This window comes from Ipomoea triloba, chromosome 8 (genome assembly GCF_003576645.1).
Source record: "Ipomoea triloba cultivar NCNSP0323 chromosome 8, ASM357664v1".
In the NCBI taxonomy this organism is placed as follows: Eukaryota; Viridiplantae; Streptophyta; class Magnoliopsida; order Solanales; family Convolvulaceae; genus Ipomoea; species Ipomoea triloba.
The window spans coordinates 9,471,534-9,492,286 of NC_044923.1; the positions used below are offsets into that span (position 1 = coordinate 9,471,534).

The 20,753-nt window shown below is 33.5% G+C and overlaps 2 protein-coding genes and 1 long non-coding RNA gene across 8 annotated transcripts; all 3 read right to left on the reverse strand.

Moving 5' to 3' along the window:
• Positions 1-4,702: 4,702 nt before the first annotated feature.
• On the reverse strand, positions 4,703-6,394 carry LOC116027967. Its single transcript, XR_004100038.1, has 3 exons — positions 5,945-6,394; positions 5,794-5,850; positions 4,703-4,896 (listed from the first exon to the last, which is right to left on the reverse strand). It is a non-coding gene; the product is annotated as an uncharacterized LOC116027967 (long non-coding RNA).
• Positions 6,395-6,400: 6 nt separating this feature from the next.
• LOC116026916 (putative pentatricopeptide repeat-containing protein At1g56570) lies at positions 6,401-7,543 on the reverse strand (the record flags this gene model as incomplete). Its single annotated transcript, XM_031268343.1, has 3 exons — positions 7,229-7,543; positions 6,799-7,119; positions 6,401-6,631 (listed from the first exon to the last, which is right to left on the reverse strand). Coding segments are annotated over exons 1-3 (867 nt in total), but the record flags the coding sequence as incomplete, so codon positions are not given.
• A 3,609-nt stretch (positions 7,544-11,152) lies between these two features.
• LOC116027353 (AP-3 complex subunit mu-like) lies at positions 11,153-20,133 on the reverse strand. Of its 6 annotated transcripts, XM_031268927.1 has the most exons (11): positions 19,849-20,133; positions 18,878-18,933; positions 18,667-18,791; positions 18,392-18,491; positions 18,177-18,263; positions 15,261-15,284; positions 14,105-14,194; positions 13,236-13,483; positions 12,291-12,500; positions 11,912-12,119; positions 11,153-11,661 (listed from the first exon to the last, which is right to left on the reverse strand). In XM_031268927.1, exons 3-11 carry the CDS (start codon positions 18,699-18,701, stop codon positions 11,416-11,418), a joined length of 1,248 nt encoding a protein of 415 aa, XP_031124787.1. In that variant the 5' UTR covers positions 18,702-18,791; positions 18,878-18,933; positions 19,849-20,133; the 3' UTR covers positions 11,153-11,415. The 6 variants fall into 6 exon arrangements, with proteins under 6 accessions (XP_031124787.1, XP_031124786.1, XP_031124784.1 ...); XM_031268926.1 differs by having other exon boundaries at positions 18,667-18,933; XM_031268924.1 differs by lacking the exons at positions 18,177-18,263; positions 18,392-18,491; positions 18,667-18,791; positions 18,878-18,933; positions 19,849-20,133 and adding exons at positions 15,500-15,599; positions 15,775-15,899; positions 15,986-16,041; positions 16,957-17,241 and having other exon boundaries at positions 15,261-15,371.
• Between the last annotated feature and the right edge of the window lie 620 nt (positions 20,134-20,753).

The following is a 20,753-nucleotide window of genomic DNA, read 5'->3' on the forward strand; positions in this document are numbered from 1 at the left end:
TCTCACGACTTTTAAATCCCTACCACATTTGGTCCTTCCGGCCACCGCCAACTATTTTTCAGCGAATGAATTCAGTTAATGACAATTTTTTCATTTCATTTTGAGCAAATATCATTTTTAGTACCTCAACTTTAATATATGTATCAATTTTGGTCCTTGACTATTAAAATTTTCAAATTAGGTGCATAACTATTCAATTTGTATCGCATTTGGTCCTTGACTATTAACATTTTCAAATTAGGTGCATGACTATTCATTTTGTATCACATTTGGTCCTGCCGTTAAATTTTCCGGTCAAATTTCCGGCGAAGTCACCGGTCAAATTCTTCTACACATTAGTTTGAGTTTTTTCTCAGTTTTTTGTGGACCCACTATTTTCTATTCTATATTTTAATTATTTCTTCAATCTTTAATTATTTGAATTTGAAGTATACATTATAATTATAAAAATCAATTAAAATAAACATACTTAAATTTAATTAAAATGATAATTATTAACATTTAAATTAATTTACATTGTTGCTCTACTTATTTTAATCATTTTAATTTTAATTGTAATTAAATCATTCAAAATTTAATTCAAAAATATATATTATATAATTGAAATTTGTGATAAATTTATAATATAAATAATAAAACAATAAAAAACAAACAAATTAAATGTTTTTTTTTAAAGATGGCAGTGCCTATGTCGCGCAAGAAGCCAAGAATTTTAAAAATAAATAAATAAAAATAAAAATAAAAAACAAAGAAAGATTGAGAGTGACTGCCAGCAATCTTCCAAGCGGGCGCATGTAATACACGCGCCCGCTTGGGAGGCCAGTGAGACGCACTTGCACGTCTCATTGGCCTTTATTATTAATACTATTATTTTAATAAACCTGTAAAAAAACTTAATTTTTGTAAGAATTTAAACCCAAAAATAACTCCTTCCCACATCAAGTAAAAACCATTCCAACTTTTTTATACTGTTCTAAAAACCCATGAATATCCATTGATATGGATACTTTGAGAAGACGTAGAGAGCAAAAATGGCGTGTCAACATTTAACGGATTCAAATTCTAATCTTCGTCAGAATGCCACGCGCGCCTCGGAACATGAAAAGTGACTACTTTCGGCAATTATCCTATTTTCCACCCCTAGTTTTATATAAAATGTTAAAGGAACCTCTTAGCCCGTTTGGTTCGGTGAAAAATATTTAAAAAAAATGGAATTCAAATTCCATGGAAAACAAATTATCAGGAAAACAGATTTCACTGTTTGGTTGGTGGAAAAGAAATTACTAGGAATATGAATTTCATTGTTTGGTTGGGTTTGGAATGGTAAGGAATTATGAATATAAAGACCAATATACCCTTAGTAATAATAATTTGGCTATATATACATATGTAATTAATAAATTTGGTTGAAGGTAAAATAGTCCAAAGCTTAATACTTTCTTCCCACCTTCCTTGGAAAACAAAATACATAACTCTACTTCATAATTTATTTTCCATCTTCTCTGGGAAGTCAAATTCCATGGAAACCATTTTCCATCTAACCAAACAACATAATCTTTCATTTTTCTCAACTTTCTGGAAAAGATTTTCCATGGAATTGATTTTCCATCCAACCAAACATGCCTTAAAAGAATTGTCAAATGACACATTGACATCCTTTTTTTTCTTTGTTATATATATATATATATATATATATATATATATATATATATATATATATATAGGTTCAGGTGCGAGAAAGGGTATATAAGGGTTCAGGTGCGAGAAAGGGTTTCCCGTGCGGTTGTGTGGTGATATATTCATTTAAAAAAAAAATTAAACTGATGCACTTTAAGCTGATAAATATGGCTTTGTAGAAAAAATCTTATAAAGAATATTGTTTATGTTTTGAATTGTAAAAAAAAAAATGCACCCGAAAACAATGCACCTTAAGAAGGAAAACCACGTACCTAAAATCTTAGGCCGACGCACCTTAAGTTTCAACAACCGACGCACCTTAAACACAAAAATCACGTACTTTAAGAAGAAAAAGGAAAACCACCCATCCTAAAGTTTTAGACCGACACATTTAAGTTTTAACAACTAAACACACATTAAGCTCAAAACCATGCATCTTAAGCAGAAAAACTACGCACTTTAAGAAAGAAAATCACGCACATTAAGAAGGAAAACCATGCACCTAAAACTTTAGAATGATGCACTTAAGTTTTAACAATTAACGTACCTTAAGCTCAAAACCACGCACCTTAAGAACAAAAACCACGCACTTTAAGAAGGAAAACCACGCATCTTAAGAAAAAAATAACGCACCTTAAGTTTGACCCATATGAAAAATGACCAAATTGCCACTGCATTTTTTTTAAATATTGTTAATCCTGAACGTTGATTTTGGCAAGATCAATGACTCTGTTCTCACCGCACAATCACACATGAGCACCCCAACCGCGTTTAAACCGTAATATATATATTTATTTAATTATTTATAATATATACATTTTCTCGACATCGTCATACTATATCTTAAAGTGCATGAAACCGGTTAAACTGCATGAAACCGGTTTAACAAACATGAAAGTGGTAAATCTTAGGGGGTGTATTCAATCACGACTTTCATGAACTTTTAAATACTTTTATCAACTTTAAAAGTTTGGTGGTATTCAATTTAGACTTTTATAAACTCTTTAAAAGTCTACCTGTATTCAATTCAAACTTTTCAAAACTCTTTAAAAGTATACAGGTATTCGATTCAGACTTTTATAGAGTTATTAAAAGTCTACTGGTATTCAAAAAGTTACTGACTTTCATAAACTCTGTCAGAATAGGATTTCTATAGACTTTCTCTTCATTAATATAAATAGATGAAATCCAACCCTCCAACCCCAAACTTTTCAACATTCTCTATAGACTTTTTTTCCTCTATCTAAACTAGACAAAATTTTCATCAATTTTATGGTACGTTTCAAATCTTTCATAAATACTTTTTTTTTTATGTTCAGGCAAATTTTTTGTTGCCATCGCAACACAATAATTGCTGCGATCGCAGCCAAGAAAATTGCTGCGATCGCAGCAAAGTTTTTAATTTATAAATTTTAAATTTTAAATTTTATTTAATTAATATGTTTATAATTTTATATAATTGTATGTTTATTAATTTTATATATATATATATATATATATATATATATATATATATATATATATATATATATTGTATTAAGTTGAATTCTTTAAAAGATATTTATTAGTTTAGCATTACTTATTTCATTAGTTCAAGAAATATTTTTATTGGCTATATTTATAAAAATTGATTATATTTTCTTTATGAATAATATACTCTATTTTTATGACATCAGTATTTATTTTTTTTTATTTTTACAATGCACTAATTTATAGATAATATATTAATAGAAGTTATGGAATGTTTGTGAGGGTGTATTCAATTTAGAGTTTTAATGACTTTTGTAAACTTTTTAATATGAAAAAGTTTTTAAAAGTCTATAAATGTTTGTTCTATGGATATTTATAAACTCTTACGAAGTTTATAAAAGTTTAAAAGATTCTAGGAAAGTTTACAAAAACTCTACAAAAGTCAATTAAAATCCATCACTTTAAAAGTATTTAAAAGTTCATGAAAGTCGTGATTGAATACACCCCGTTAATTTTTCTAATTGATTTCGTATTCAACCTAGGATATGTTGTTGACATCGGGGTCAGCCTAGGATGGTAAACCTAATAAGAGGGATACGTGCCGCCATTTTCGAAAGCATGGAGTTAACCAATAAGCATTACAAGTGCCCGCTTCACTTGAGAAGCGTTTGCATAGCTCATATTGTTACCAAATGAAGCATTTGAGTTATTAGTGTAATATATTGATTATTGTCTTGCGGGGACATTTTTTTGTATAATTCTCACACTAATTATATTCCGTAATGCTTAAGCAATTAATAGCAAGTAACAATATTTAATTGTCCGTTTATTTTTTATTTTTTTTTGCATTTCAATTATTTTAAATTTATTATTCATAATAATTAATTCATACATCCAACCCAATTTTTATATTATATTACATGTGTTATACCAACTTTTTTATTTTTCTTTTAAAAAAAATGATTGGTTGTTGGAAACTATACAGCATGATTACACATTTACACTCCATTGTTAAATTTTTCTTTTCATAAAATGCAAATATATTTGAAATCTAATTGCTTTGCATACTGAAAAAGTATAAATATCAACAAACAACAACAAGGTGGTTGGGTATATGTAAATAGATTATGGTGGGGCAATGAAATTAATATATGGTGCACAAGTAATATCTAAAACTCTAAAAACATAATAAGTATTGTGAATGAATGTTATATCCTTCATTTATGTCTGTTTTTTCCGTTAAGTTTTTTTATACATTATGATATAAAAGTTGTACTTTATAATATTTTGGACAAACATACCCCTACCATTATAACTTCCGTTATCTTTTTCCACTATTGTTATCATGCACATGCATCCACCATATAATTTTTATCTTTTTCAATAATAATAATATATACACATTATATATTGGAGTTTATGTTAGTTATTTCCTAAAATATAAATATAAAATTTATAAAAATGGTTTACATTATTATTATTATTTATAATAATTTAAATATCTAAAATCTAAATAAATTTAAATTTTTAATATAAAATATTAATATAAATAGTATTAATCTAAAACGAGTTAATCCAAATGAAAAACTTGTTAATATACAACAGATAATAAGCCTGCATTTGGCATCAACAAATTGTAGAACATCAGAACATGGTTGACCTTAACTCCTCTTGATTTATGGATCCTACCACAAGATGACTGCTTGTACATGATGATAGGCAAGAACTATATATACTTCCTCCCTGTTCCTAAATCAGCAAGAAACACTTAAAGGTTAAAAGTAATTATACAAATTCTAATCCATACTATATAGGCCTGGTGTTGCATATTTAATTTTGATTCATTTGAAATTGCATTGCTAAAGAAACACCAGAATGAATGTAGTGAAAAAGAAAAAAAGTGGCTTTGACAATCTAAACTATTTTGTAGAAAAACAAAATACTACTAATTTCAAATTACCAACCATTCATTTGCTATGCTTTCTAGGAGTTTCAGGTCCTTTTGGAAACCTAGAAAATGACTTTTGAAAGTCATTTTCCGGATTTTCCCGTGTTTGGGTATTCAATGAAAATAAATTGAAAAGAAAATATTCATTCTGGTCAACGAAAAAAAGGTCCAATTTGGCAGAAAACGTCTTCTTAGATTTGCAGTCGGAAAACATTTTTCAGATTATTTATTTTCCCGTATTTATCTGTCTCATTTATTTCAAACTAGTTTCCAAATTATTATTAGCACCACCACCATTTATTATTATTATTATTATTATTATTATTATTATTATTATTATTATTATTATTATTATATAACAAATAATATGTTCATTTTCAGGAAAATGAACCAAATAGAAAAAAAAAATGCAATTTCTTAATTTTAAGCCAAACAGAAAATTATTTTTCTAACCTTCAGCCAAACATTAGAAAAATAAATTATATTTTAGGAAATTTGTCATTTTCTGGAAATCATTTCCTGAAAAATATTTCCCGGATTTCCAAACGGACTCTAAGTGAACAACCATATCGGTGACATATTCAAGATTTCTATTGAGGAAAAGGGGTGATTCTTAGATTGACTTGTAGCTTGCAGGACAGTGAGTTCAATGACAAAATTGGTAATTTCAATGCAAGGGAGTAAAAGAAAGCACTCACAACTAAAAGCTTCCCATCTAAAGTTGGCAGAATCCCTTTAACCTTATCTGGCTGCAACTGCAATTGCAATTAAAATCACAATGAAAATCAAGTTTTCAGTCATAATATAAGTTTTGAATTATGAAGCAAATTAGAGTTCTTGGAATCCTACCTCTTTATCAACATCTCCATTCAGTTGGTTGTGGAGGAGCTGATTGCATACTCTGTGGCTGCATCATCATAAATGACTTCCACCGGTACTTTGATGAAACGAATCAACCATTGACAGGACTCCCATACCTTATGTTGGTGACCCATCAACAAGGAATCATAAGATTTCTAGGATTTTATGTAGAAAGCAATCCAAATCAGGAACATGGCAAGCCACATTCATATAGCATACTACATTTCTAGGATCTTCAGTCTGGGTATTTCATATTTGAGAATTGACCTTTATCATTCACCCCAATATTCTTTGAGTTGGTCTTGTCACTTGTCTCCCGCAACAAAATCATTTACTTCATTCCTAACCTCAACCCAACTTCTCCCCACCTCTTTCTTAGTTGACAAGTTTGTCATCATGTTCCTCATTTTTGCATAACCTTTCCACTCACCATTAGCTGCATATATCTTNGGTGATTATATCTCTCTGAGGCATGCAATGAAAACAGTGGTTTGCTTCGTTTAAGTTATCTCCCCTGCAATACATGTCTAAAATGGAATTCATCACAGGAATGTTAAAATCAAATCCATGTTTGATTACTGCAGCATGGAGATGCCTTCCATTTGAAAATGGACTGATCAAAGCACATGCTTTAATAGCTATTGAAAAGCTAAATGCATTTGGTTCAACTCCCTCCTGTCCATCCAAAGAAAAGCAACATGGAATTAAGTTTCAATATTGTTCATGCAAGAAATTTGGAAATGATGTTGTTATTATCTATGCACATTTTTATTCAGAAGCATTTTAAAAAATCAAAAACAATATAAATAAAACATAAGCACCACAGTAAATCGAGGAAATACCAATAGCATTTGCTTAAAAGCTTGAAGGCCACAATAGCCATCGCCCTGGTGAGTGTATCCAGCAATCATTGTTGTCCAAGACACATCGTTTTTCTCACTGATTTCGCTAAACACCATACAAGCATCTTTCATGCTAGCCGACAATGTAGAGTATACATCCAAGAGTGCATTGGCAACATACATGCTTTCATGCTTGCCATGCTTGATTACCAGCCCGTGAACTAAAGCGCCACAAGAAGGTGACTTCATGCCTTTACAAGCCTTCAATGTGCTTGAAAATGTGAATTCATTTGGGTGGACACTAGTATCTCNGCCCGTGAACTAAAGCGCCACAAGAAGGTGACTTCATGCCTTTACAAGCCTTCAATGTGCTTGAAAATGTGAATTCATTTGGGTGGACACTAGTATCTCGCATCATCTCATAGAAAACATTTGGGTGGACACTAGTATCTCGCATCATCTCATAGAAAACTGCCCATGCGCATGGGTAGAGGTTACAAGAAGTGTACCCCGATATCATGGCTGTCCAAGCAACAACGTCTCTCTCGGGCATTTCGTCGAACAGTGTACGGGCCTCTCTGATGAGACCTTTATCGAAGTAGGACTTGAGGAGATTGGTAGCCAAAAACGAAGGGGGTTTAGGGGAAAATCGTGGGTTTGGAGAATACAGGTTCCAGCTCAGAGAGCTTCGGATTGTTTGAGGAATAATATGGGAAACAGTTTTGGACAGTGCTATGGCGTTCATTGCTTGAGCATATTTGCATGGATTTGTCTCAGTAGATAGAACTCAGGCGTATAAAGAATTGTTGTTTTTTTATTTTGAGTAATGCTAGATAATAAATACCCTTATATTTTTTCTCCTTCAATTCATCTCTCATGAATTCATGATATAGTTGTATCTAGTTGCTAACTAAATTACTACGGAGTATATTTTTAATTAGTGATGGGCTTAGACAAGAGTTCTATTACAATTTAAAATAATAAGGCATCCTTAATAGATAAGTTTTTAGGTTGTCAAATAGGAGAGAAGAGAGAGGAAAAAGTGAGAACAAAAAAAAAAAAAGAATTGAAACCCAAAAAAAAAAATTGTATTTACTTGTCCGGGCGCGTGACGTGTACACGCCAGACTGGACACTAATTGTGCGCCTCACGTGAAAACTCCAGCGGGTGACACTAATTTGGTGGGACCTCTGAGAAAACATTGTATTTGGAAGGAGACCCAATTCTCTCTCTTTCCTTCCTCTCGTACTTCCATTTCACCTAAAATTTCCTCAAAAATCACATAAAATCTACAAATGTGGATACCCTTAGATTTTAAGTATAATTACAATTACTTTTTTAAAAAATATATACAAATTAAAATAATAATATTATTAACAATTTTTTAAAAGCATTATTTGGTAATCATAATTAATTTCAAACATTAATTATGGAATATGTTTCATATCATAAATAAACAATTAGAATCTTGAAACATGTTTCGTTTTGAAACACACCCTTGAACTTTTTTAATTAAGGAAAGGACCTGAAATGTTTTTTTGAAGTTTTCATGCGTCATAAATCATGATAATATAGGCAAAAGATGTCTTAGTTTAAAAAATAAGTTTGAAATTATTGTATTTTGAGAAATAATATATCAAATAGTTTCTAAGATGAAGAATATACAATGTGCTAATATAGGCAAAAATTGTCTGATGAGATTTGAAGTTTGGCCTACCAAGGCTAGTGGTAGACCTAAGAGCCCAACGTTTAGTCAAATACTATAGTAGTTCAGCAGTCAAGCCTAATGTACAAGTGTTCTTGCCTCCGAAAACTGAAATTCTCTCCTCTATGAAGTATCGTATCTATGATGACTCAATGACTCATTAGGTGAAAAAAAATAGTATTTAATGTTCGGAAAAAAATATTATATTGGATGTAACTTCTACACTATCATTATTAGGTCTCGATCATGTATCTTTATTCATAATTTACCACACAAGAACCAATTGAGTTGTCTATGCGAACTATATTCTAGGGCTAACGCAACCTAAGTAATTGATGTGAGCAAAGAATTCGGGTTGTAGTTGTTGGTTTTACGGTCATGGGGTAGCCGAACGACGGACCAACACAACTGTAAAACAAGAGGAAAAAAATAATGGAAGAGGATTTTAATAGAGTAAGTGCAAGAGAATTGATTTCTGAATCGTTTCAATGTGTCCCAGAGGAGTATTTATACAAAATTCACATGCCTTAGAAAGGAAATAAGGAAAAATTAACAAATTTGAACTTAAGAAAGCCTTTTAAACCGCCATACTACTTACCTAATGTCAAAAAAGGAAACTCGCGACAAATCCGGAAGAATCTTTGTAAGATCTTTGTTTGGCAGCCTCTGAGCGCTACACCCAGTCGAGCTCTACAACTCGACCGCCAACGCTAAGCAAGCATCCAAGGCTCTGAGCCCTGCCTACCCTCTAGGTAGTGTGGTCGAGCTGCCTGGTACTAGGACAAACTCTTGATTAGGTACCCTGGTTAGGGTATTCATCGGTAATGATTTCTAAGAGCGAAGAAGGTGGTGAATGTGTTCTCAATATTCGATCCCTCATTTCCATTGTCTCAACATTCTCATCCCCTTAGAAAAAAATAAGTTGAGAAAATGATTAAATAAACTATTAAACTTTATATGTCAAAGATCTTGTGGTCTAGTGGCACCCAGTTGCACCCTACATAGTAGGGGGTGAGTTCGAATTTCAGTAGAGGCGATATGGCTCTTTGTGCTTCATTTGGTTGAAAAAGTACTATGAATAGATACGTAAGAGTCAATAGTACTCCCAACAAAAAAGACTATTAAACTTTATATGGAAGAAAGTGGCAATTGTACGCATCAACTCCTCAATCTCATTTAGCTGAGTTGATGACTTGTTAAATTGATGCAATTAGGTTAGTCGGTAATTGAATTTTTAAAAAAAATAATTAAAAATAGAATGGCTAGCAACAGAGAACCATCTATGTTTTTTTAATTTAATTTATTTATTGCATCAACATTTTTTTGGGTTATAATTAGGTAACTAGCTATTTGGTTTAATTACAACTTTTTAAAACTCAGCGATCTAATTATTTTTTGCATAAAATTTAGAGTTTATTTGACCATTTTTCAAAAAAAGTTTAAAGTTACTATATTATAATGAATACTCCGTAATATTTTAAATTTAGAAAATACTCAACAAAAGGAGTATCATACTATCATATACATTTATGACATGGTGGAAGGGAGTGATAGTATATATATAATTTTTAGGGTGGTCAAGTGATAACACTTATTTTTTTACTATATTTTATCCTATATGTTATTCTATTTTGTGCATATTATGGTGTGTTAAATTGAGAAATTGAACTAATTAATGTGTCCTTACTTATAGTTTAATCTTGCACAATAAAGGAAAAAAAGGAAGCATTTTTTAGCAAAGTTGACCAATTAAGGAGTTGAGAAGTGCAAAGGAAGCAAAGGTCGCCTTGAAGCAACCTGAGAAGAAATGACGTGGAATTGAGCGAAACAGGGACTTGGCGCATTTACAGCATCAGTCACAGACGTCGACACGCCCATGAGGAAGGCGTTTACCTGTCATGGGCATCGACACACCCGTGACACGAGCATTTCCACAGACGAGCTACGGCACGCTAGTGTTGCTACCTGTGCGCTAGCCCTTGTTGTGTGATTAAATCTGTAATTTTTAATTCTATAAAGAGAGTCCAAAAAGTTAAAGTGAACAGTAGCGTATAGAGTAGAGGGTAGAGTGAGGTCTTGAACCCTAGACTAAGAAAACACTTTTTCTTTCATCTAAAAGGGTAGATTCCTCTTATTTGAAAATTCATTACCGAAAGAAATTGTAGATTTATTCTATTTTCAAGATAAATTATTACTTGCCAAAGACCTTGTGGTCTAGTGGCACCCGGTGTCCCAGTTAACATTCCCACATGGATCTATACTTTACATTGTAATAGAGTCAGTAGTACTCAAAAAAAAAAAAAAAAGATAAATTGCATTCATAATTGTCTTTCTTTTTTATATCTTTGCTTTATTTGCTAAAATCATGAGTGAATTGTCTTATTCAGAATTTGGGTTGATTTTATGTATTCTTGTGTTAAGGTATGATACACAGCATTCTTAGCACTAATCTTGTAGGGAATCTAATCGCAATGAAAGTTTGATTGATATTCTCATAACCCCTTGAAAATGTGAAACTCTCAAAGATAATGTGAGGTTCCTACAAATACTTTCATAAATTTTTTAACATTAAAAAAAAATCTCAGTCCCTCCAAATTCTTAGGTAATGTGGTTATTAGAATGTGATAATTTGAACTAAAAATGCACCCATTTAGAGTAGATTATAATGATGGAAACACTGAAAGTTGAAACCATCCGCGTTACCAAAATCAAGTTTACAAAAGCTTGCTTACATGTCTGATTTAAGATTGTATCTCGTCCTTGACAGAAAATTTACAGGAAGTGATTATAAAACACCATTGAAAGATGTCTACTCCACCAGAAGCAAAGTATGAAAACACAAATGGTATTTCAGTAGTCAGGCTGAGAGAAAATAGCGAGAAATTTGAAATGAATCTTCAAGCTTCGTTCAATTAAGATCTTACTTGATACTCTCCTGCTCGGGTTAGAGCCCGGAAACCTTTGTAAGGACGTGTAGGGAGATTCCTGATGTCCAGTTTGTCTATTTTAAGGCCAGAAAGAGCGGTACCCATTATTTTGAATCCCACGCGAAAAGTAGGGAATACATGAAGCCGCTTTAGACCAGACTCGAGCACTAAGGTTCCAGACAATGACGGGGATTTATCTTTTGGGATCCTTCCGATAGACCAACAGCAGGTCTGCACATAAAAGCTGATGTATCAGTCCCCAACTGCTAAAAATGGGTTATAAGATTTGTTCTGCATTTGGGAAATGAAGGTGAAAACAAAATGCAGTGCCCAGACACATTCTGGTGTATTTTTAGTGATTAACAAGAAGTAATGACGCAACATTTTGTCAAGGTTAATTCATTGAATGGCCTTCCCCAGACCACAAGAATTCACATTCACATAGTTTGCTAGAATTAAGATCATAAGAGCTAGTGAGTACCTTATCAGTGAGGATATTAACTGTTCCAAGATTTGAAGAAAGATCTGCAGATAAAACACAATTAGGCAGCTGAAATTGCACACTCACATCATCTATTGGCTTTCCTGGATCATTTTTAATTCCAACTAGCAAACTAATTCGGCATGTTCCAGAGTCTGAACTGAGTTGTGGCTTCACATATATGGGAGTACTTTTCAACTTCTTGACTCTGCAAAAGAATTTAGTTAGTTTTTTTTTTTTTTTTTTGGAAAGTTAGAGGTAAAAGAAAAGTGAACTTAATATAGGAAGGCACTAGATCAGAACAGCAATCTGAAGATCCTTATTGCATTTTTCATAAAATGAATGAGAGACATTCCAATAACAGTAGTAAAGTACAAACCTGTAGCTTGTTAGCTTGAAATGTCCATCAGGAGGAACAAACGACAAAATTTGGTTTGATTCCCATGGTCGTAGACGAACACAAGGATGGAATTGCACATCATTCAAGATGGATGGATTTGCAAATGAAAGAGTAAGATCAGGAATACCAGAAAGTTGAGAGTTAACTTCAATTTCACCATAAACCTCACATTTTACAAGAGTTCCTTCCCTGAGTTGGAAAAACCATAAAAGTTGACCAATCACATTCATATCATCAAAAAGATTCAGAATTAGACTACAAAGCCTTGAAAAAATCATAACTAGAGATAATCCCATACCAAGGATGCCCAAGAATCAAAATAGGAGAAAATTGGTAATCATGGAGGCAAGCCGAATATTGAGACATAGCAAACACATGTTTATACAACACCACCCCCACCCCCACCCAAAAAAAAAAAAATCAAGTCTTATATGTAAGAACAAGCCAGTAGCCATGTAAAATTCCTCAAAAATAAAACTCCCTCCTGCTACCATCACGTGTCTGCAATTACCTTGAATATTTCTTTTTTATGTGTGGAAAATTATTTGAAGGGTGGAAGTGTTCTTCCCAAATGACATAATAAAGCTGAGAGTGTATGGTGGAAGTATGTTAAGTATGCATTCATGAGCGTGTATCATTTGACATAGCTCTCTGTTGTCCTTTAACATATTCAGTTTTAGGCTGTAGCTTTGGTTTCTCAGTTAGTATCATTTCTTCTTGTCCTATCATATTATGCTTTTGTATACTGGTTGATGTTAACTCGTAACAAGAAAAGCAAAATAGGAACAATAAAAAGTTTAAGATACAGCTAAGTCATACCATGTAATATGGACATCAAGGCACAAGAGGTCTAGTTTATAAATTTTTCTGAAATGTTCAAATTGGGAGATAAGGGAAGAGTTTCAATTAGGTATGTGCACCTACTTGTTAATAATAGCATCCATCTCTTCAACGAGGTTAACATAAACTTCATTGCTTGTATGTTTCAAGTCTGTTTTCCTCCAAGGAACGCAGGTTGCTGTTGCACCAGGAAGAGTGTTGCTGACATTGGAACTGCTTCCAGTCACAACACTCAACATTTTGCTAACAATATTTGGAGGAGCTATCATCTCCCTCAGTATATTAGGTTCTGTTGTAAGAGGAAAACCATTGTCTATCATCTCATCCAAAAGCTGCAAGTGACAGTACACACACTAATGGCACCCAGCATTTTATAGAAAGAGCTTTTTCAAATATATAGGAACAAGGAGTTGAAATATAAAATACATGCAGGCATAAACATGTGTTTGCATTGTTTATATGGATTTCCCCCAAGGAGAAAGAAAAAAAACAACCTTTCAGAGAACAGAATCAATATTTTGATTTTTCATTATTTTCACAAAAACAATACGGAGTATCAATTTCAAAAAAAAAAAAAAAAAGTAGCTGTGTACAGCTAGAATAAAAATCTTACAAGTTATAGAATCAATATTTTCATAAAACAGTATAAAATAAAATAAAAGGAACACCAGAATGTGGTGCAGGTTACCAATAGAAATTATTCACAATTTCACACTGGTTTATAGGAACCAGACTAGTCAACTCCCAGCACCCCAACAAAAGTTGAAAATATTCTTTCAGAGAACACATTAACTATTTTTAGAATTTAATTAATTATAGAATCAATCCCAGGGAGACATACAGGAACATATAAAAATTGATAAGTAGGAAATTAATCACAGGAAGCACAATTGAAATGAAATATATGCAGAAACAGGAATCACTTCAAACAAAGATATGTGGACTACAAATACCTCATATGCAATAACAAAGTTATCTTTCACCAAATCTTCATTTAACCCACCAAGGTAATCAGAAAAGATATCAGCTACTCTGCAAAGGAACTAAAAAAGAAGTAGTCAAAAATCAAATTAAAACTTATTCTTTATTATATTAGGACAATTTCCTATACAGAAGACTTGATACTGTAAGAAGCCAAGAAGTGCATTAAAAAGATATTGCATTAACTAGCACTATTTCTATATTCATCCATTTCATCCTTGCATTAGAGCCCACACAAATTTCCTTTGTATCCTTCAACTGCTTCCAATTTTAATGAATGTCCCTGAATGAACTGCATTATTTGGCATTACAAGTGGCTATTTAATATACATATATCACATTAGCACAGCAGGGTTGACCAAACCTCATTAATAGGGGGACCTTAATGGAAGACTAATAGTTTTGACTTTGAGGGGGGAGGAAGTTCAACAAATATTGAAACTTTCAGTAATTTATAGAAGAGAAAGATAGTTGTATTTTATGGGAGGTCAGCATAGCCATTAGCCAGTTACCCAACCTCAAGAAATACTTGAATTTCACCCTTGGCTATGAAGCATCTGATCATCTTAGAGAGAGGTGGAAGTGAGAAAAACCTTATCTGATGAAAATAACCTAAAAACTGAAACAGTCGCTCTCTACCATCACATCCATTTAAGCACATATGCAGGGCTGGAGCAGCATACTTGTTTTAAGAATGGATTACAGTACACAGCATGTAAAATGATGTATTTGATTGAGAGTAAAAGATTACTCCTGCACTAAAATTATCTAGTAAATGCTTCTGATCAATAATACCTAAATTAAGCTGTTCACACATTTATTTAAGTTGTAAGAAATTAGAAATTTGCTCGGTTAAAATAAGATATTGTAATATGTTAACTACAGAGGAAGTCCATTGTCCAAGTCTTATTTCACATAACAACCTAGTTCAAGTTTTGACTAGGAAAACACAGCTCAATAAATCATGAGATCAAAAATTTTTATTAGATATCTTACTGACCATAGTTTAGGGATATGAACAATATCTAAAAGATTCACTTCAATTTCCCTAACTCAACAAAAAATGATATCATCTAGTTAATACAACAATAAAAACTCAGACAAGAACATGAGTGTATAAATGCTTACCTCAATTGCCATTAGAGGAGGCATTTCAACTTGTGTGGAAGCTAGGAATGTGATCCCCTCACGTACAACTTGGAAAAGGTAATGCGTGGGTGAAGCAATCACAGGCAAATGCTAAACATTCAACACAAGTATAAGGGAGACACTTATCGAAAATATGAACAGCGAATTCAAGACATTTTCATCTAATACTGCAAGTCGTACAGAAACTTGAACGCACAAAATGAACTCAGAAAGGCTACCTTGAAAGAATCACCTTGAGAGATTGATTGTTCCCAGAACCAATCACATATTGACCTGTCGACACGGTGCCCAGTGAGTTGTTTCTCTAGCATTACCTCCCTGCAATCACAATTTACCGGTTTATTATCTTCAAAAACTATAATTCAATCATCCTCTTAAAAAAAAACATTTTCTTCTGAGCCACTAAATCTCAATTCAAAATTGAAATTTCCAAGTTCAAGAGAAGTAAACAAACAATAAAGACAAAAGAGAAATAAGAAAATGCATAGCATACCCAGAATCAGAAAGAAGGAAAATGCACTGCAACATGTTTTCTTCTTCTTCTTCTCGATCTCTTTTTTCCTACTTTACTCGAGGAGTATACGATCAGATCCTTCTGTCGATCTCTCCTGATCTCCTCTTTGCATCGAGACGGACCAGTCAGGTTGCGTTGTGATTGGGCCAAGTTGGTTTCAATTTTTTAATTATTAAGGAAAATTACTAACTCAATGGGTAGCTCAAGTGGCAAATGAACTCTCTCGATTCCCCCTTGGGAAAGACCCTGTAAATTTACCAAAAACAATTAAAGAAAATTACTTTTTTAAGTCCTGAGTTATAAAATAATTGTAGAATTTGTCCTTGATCGTGCTCACTTATAAATCCTAAACTATTATTGACATGGTACTTTTCGTTATTTTATTAACTTTTTGTGTTCATTTTGTAACATTTCCATTAAGTTGTGGTGCAATTGATGGCCTTCAATAGCCATAATATGGTATATTAAAATCAGATATTGTAACGGTTGTAACTACAACCGTTACAAAAGCCTATATTGATGGTTCAATAGGCTATATAAGAAGGGGTCCCCCACTGCTCAGGTTACTGCTTGATACACCATCTAAATTGAACCTGAGACAAGTGGGAGCCATTCTACACACTTTGCAAGAATACTGACACTATCAACACATACAACAGCATCAAGCAAAGGCAATTCTAAAGACAACTATGGCTGGAGGTTAGTCTTATATTGTTAATGCTTACATTTGGTATCAGAGCCTATTTATCTCTGCCTAGTTGTATATTGCATAATATGTATTTTCTGGAATATGATATGATATGCAATATGTTTTTTATTGAAATTTATATGTTTGTTTGAATGCATATGATATGGGTGTGTATGTATTCTGTATTAAGAAACATGTATACAAATATACTGTTTTTCCGCATACAGTTTGTATATTTACATGTTTACACTGATATTTCGTTTAAAAAAAAAAACAAAAAAACAAAAAATGAGGTGAATGGGATTCTGACCGGCAAACCGTGAAGGATTTGGACGGCCGCCGGTACATCCCCATTTTCCTTTCCGGCGACCACAACTGCCATTGGGCGGCGGTCGCCGTTGGTTTTTCCTTTTTCGGCGACCTCCATGATGGCGGTGGCCGAACAGAGAAACTGTATTAAAAAAAAAAAAAACCTGTTGTATCTCCGTTTTTGGGCTTCGTTTCGCGTTTTGCTCTTCGATCCGGTGATGCCGGCTGCGGCGCTGGGTCTTGCGTCCGGGTGGAGAGCGGCGGCGAAGCAGGCTTCGGGCAAGAAATTGGCGATGCCGGCGATGAAGCTTGAAGATGACGCGACTTCGTTTCGCGGACGGAGGTCGCCGGACGGCGGAAGGCGGCGTCAGCGCTGGCTTGCGGCACGATTCTGCCGGGGCCGTTCCCTTTCCGATCGTTTTTTCTCTCTTTGTTTGCGTTGGCTGCGGGAGTTTAATCTCAAAGCAGCTAGGTTTTTTGGTTTTGTGTTTCTGCAACTTGGGTCGGGTCCACTTTTGGGCCTGGCCCTTTATTAAAAAAAATGTTTTAATTGGGCCTTCTACTTAACAATGCATATATTATTTTTATTCAATATACAATTTGTTTTGAAAATTATAAAGTCTTTAATTGAAATTTTCATTCAAAATTGCAAATTGAATTTAAATTATATTATTTGTTATGTTCATATTTATTGAATTGCTATAATGTTTTGTGCAATTTCTTGTATAATATGAACTTTATGTTATTGTAATATGCGTTTTATGTCCATTAGCATAATATTTATTTTTTAATTATGCAATTTTATTTTATGCCTTAGAAAAGCATATTTAGGAATTAGTGAAATTCCTTAAGGTTATTGGACTTTAGCATATTACATAGTACATATAGTTTAGTACAACTACAGTAGTGCCTGAAGGTAGTACGTTAAGTTCAAAGTTCACCTATCCTTAAAGCATTTTTCTAAACCGTGAACATCGTTAACACCTTCAGAACAATTTTGCTATAATGTGAAATTGCATGACCCGGGGAAAGTTTCTTGGGAAGCAAACTTGAAAATTAGCCAATGTGCTACAAGTTCCCTTGAAATCCTACTCTGTCTAAGGAGTTGGTTTTTAATGGGCCTTATGCTATCATGTTAATTGCATAATTTGTTTTGACTTTTCAAAATCTATGCCGATGCGATAGTACACTTTTAGTTGATTAAGGAGTAGCCATAGCATCCTTAATTTAATTAACATTGTACATCAAGTTTTTCCGAAATCGCATAAAGTTTAGGCATCAATTGTGATTAATCATACTTAATATAATGAAATTTAGCCCACAGGCAATTTTGTTATATTTATATGATTGATCAGGTTAAAATACCAAACTATGACCATANCATTTCAACTTGTGTGGAAGCTAGGAATGTGATCCCCTCACGTACAACTTGGAAAAGGTAATGCGTGGGTGAAGCAATCACAGGCAAATGCTAAACATTCAACACAAGTATAAGGGAGACACTTATCGAAAATATGAACAGCGAATTCAAGACATTTTCATCTAATACTGCAAGTCGTACAGAAACTTGAACGCACAAAATGAACTCAGAAAGGCTACCTTGAAAGAATCACCTTGAGAGATTGATTGTTCCCAGAACCAATCACATATTGACCTGTCGACACGGTGCCCAGTGAGTTGTTTCTCTAGCATTACCTCCCTGCAATCACAATTTACCGGTTTATTATCTTCAAAAACTATAATTCAATCATCCTCTTAAAAAAAAACATTTTCTTCTGAGCCACTAAATCTCAATTCAAAATTGAAATTTCCAAGTTCAAGAGAAGTAAACAAACAATAAAGACAAAAGAGAAATAAGAAAATGCATAGCATACCCAGAATCAGAAAGAAGGAAAATGCACTGCAACATGTTTTCTTCTTCTTCTTCTCGATCTCTTTTTTCCTACTTTACTCGAGGAGTATACGATCAGATCCTTCTGTCGATCTCTCCTGATCTCCTCTTTGCATCGAGACGGACCAGTCAGGTTGCGTTGTGATTGGGCCAAGTTGGTTTCAATTTTTTAATTATTAAGGAAAATTACTAACTCAATGGGTAGCTCAAGTGGCAAATGAACTCTCTCGATTCCCCCTTGGGAAAGACCCTGTAAATTTACCAAAAACAATTAAAGAAAATTACTTTTTTAAGTCCTGAGTTATAAAATAATTGTAGAATTTGTCCTTGATCGTGCTCACTTATAAATCCTAAACTATTATTGACATGGTACTTTTCGTTATTTTATTAACTTTTTGTGTTCATTTTGTAACATTTCCATTAAGTTGTGGTGCAATTGATGGCCTTCAATAGCCATAATATGGTATATTAAAATCAGATATTGTAACGGTTGTAACTACAACCGTTACAAAAGCCTATATTGATGGTTCAATAGGCTATATAAGAAGGGGTCCCCCACTGCTCAGGTTACTGCTTGATACACCATCTAAATTGAACCTGAGACAAGTGGGAGCCATTCTACACACTTTGCAAGAATACTGACACTATCAACACATACAACAGCATCAAGCAAAGGCAATTCTAAAGACAACTATGGCTGGAGGTTAGTCTTATATTGTTAATGCTTACATTTGGTATCAGAGCCTATTTATCTCTGCCTAGTTGTATATTGCATAATATGTATTTTCTGGAATATGATATGATATGCAATATGTTTTTTATTGAAATTTATATGTTTGTTTGAATGCATATGATATGGGTGTGTATGTATTCTGTATTAAGAAACATGTATACAAATATACTGTTTTTCCGCATACAGTTTGTATATTTACATGTTTACACTGATATTTCGTTTAAAAAAAAAAACAAAAAAACAAAAAATGAGGTGAATGGGATTCTGACCGGCAAACCGTGAAGGATTTGGACGGCCGCCGGTACATCCCCATTTTCCTTTCCGGCGACCACAACTGCCATTGGGCGGCGGTCGCCGTTGGTTTTTCCTTTTTCGGCGACCTCCATGATGGCGGTGGCCGAACAGAGAAACTGTATTAAAAAAAAAAAAAACCTGTTGTATCTCCGTTTTTGGGCTTCGTTTCGCGTTTTGCTCTTCGATCCGGTGATGCCGGCTGCGGCGCTGGGTCTTGCGTCCGGGTGGAGAGCGGCGGCGAAGCAGGCTTCGGGCAAGAAATTGGCGATGCCGGCGATGAAGCTTGAAGATGACGCGACTTCGTTTCGCGGACGGAGGTCGCCGGACGGCGGAAGGCGGCGTCAGCGCTGGCTTGCGGCACGATTCTGCCGGGGCCGTTCCCTTTCCGATCGTTTTTTCTCTCTTTGTTTGCGTTGGCTGCGGGAGTTTAATCTCAAAGCAGCTAGGTTTTTTGGTTTTGTGTTTCTGCAACTTGGGTCGGGTCCACTTTTGGGCCTGGCCCTTTATTAAAAAAAATGTTTTAATTGGGCCTTCTACTTAACAATGCATATATTATTTTTATTCAATATACAATTTGTTTTGAAAATTATAAAGTCTTTAATTGAAATTTTCATTCAAAATTGCAAATTGAATTTAAATTATATTATTTGTTATGTTCATATTTATTGAATTGCTATAATGTTTTGTGCAATTTCTTGTATAATATGAACTTTATGTTATTGTAATATGCGTTTTATGTCCATTAGCATAATATTTATTTTTTAATTATGCAATTTTATTTTATGCCTTAGAAAAGCATATTTAGGAATTAGTGAAATTCCTTAAGGTTATTGGACTTTAGCATATTACATAGTACATATAGTTTAGTACAACTACAGTAGTGCCTGAAGGTAGTACGTTAAGTTCAAAGTTCACCTATCCTTAAAGCATTTTTCTAAACCGTGAACATCGTTAACACCTTCAGAACAATTTTGCTATAATGTGAAATTGCATGACCCGGGGAAAGTTTCTTGGGAAGCAAACTTGAAAATTAGCCAATGTGC

Bases quoted from the DNA above. Each gene is read 5' to 3' on its own strand.
- LOC116027353 (XM_031268927.1), bottom strand. From the start codon at position 18,701: ATGTTGCAGTGCATTTTCCTTCTTTCTGATTCTGG. The intron at 18,492-18,666 runs GTATGCTATGCA...TTGTGATTGCAG, and splicing joins TTCCTTCTTTCTGATTCTGG to GGAGGTAATGCTAGAGAAAC. The intron at 13,484-14,104 runs GTATTTGTAGTC...TGTCACTTGCAG, and splicing joins ACTTTGTTATTGCATATGAG to CTTTTGGATGAGATGATAGA.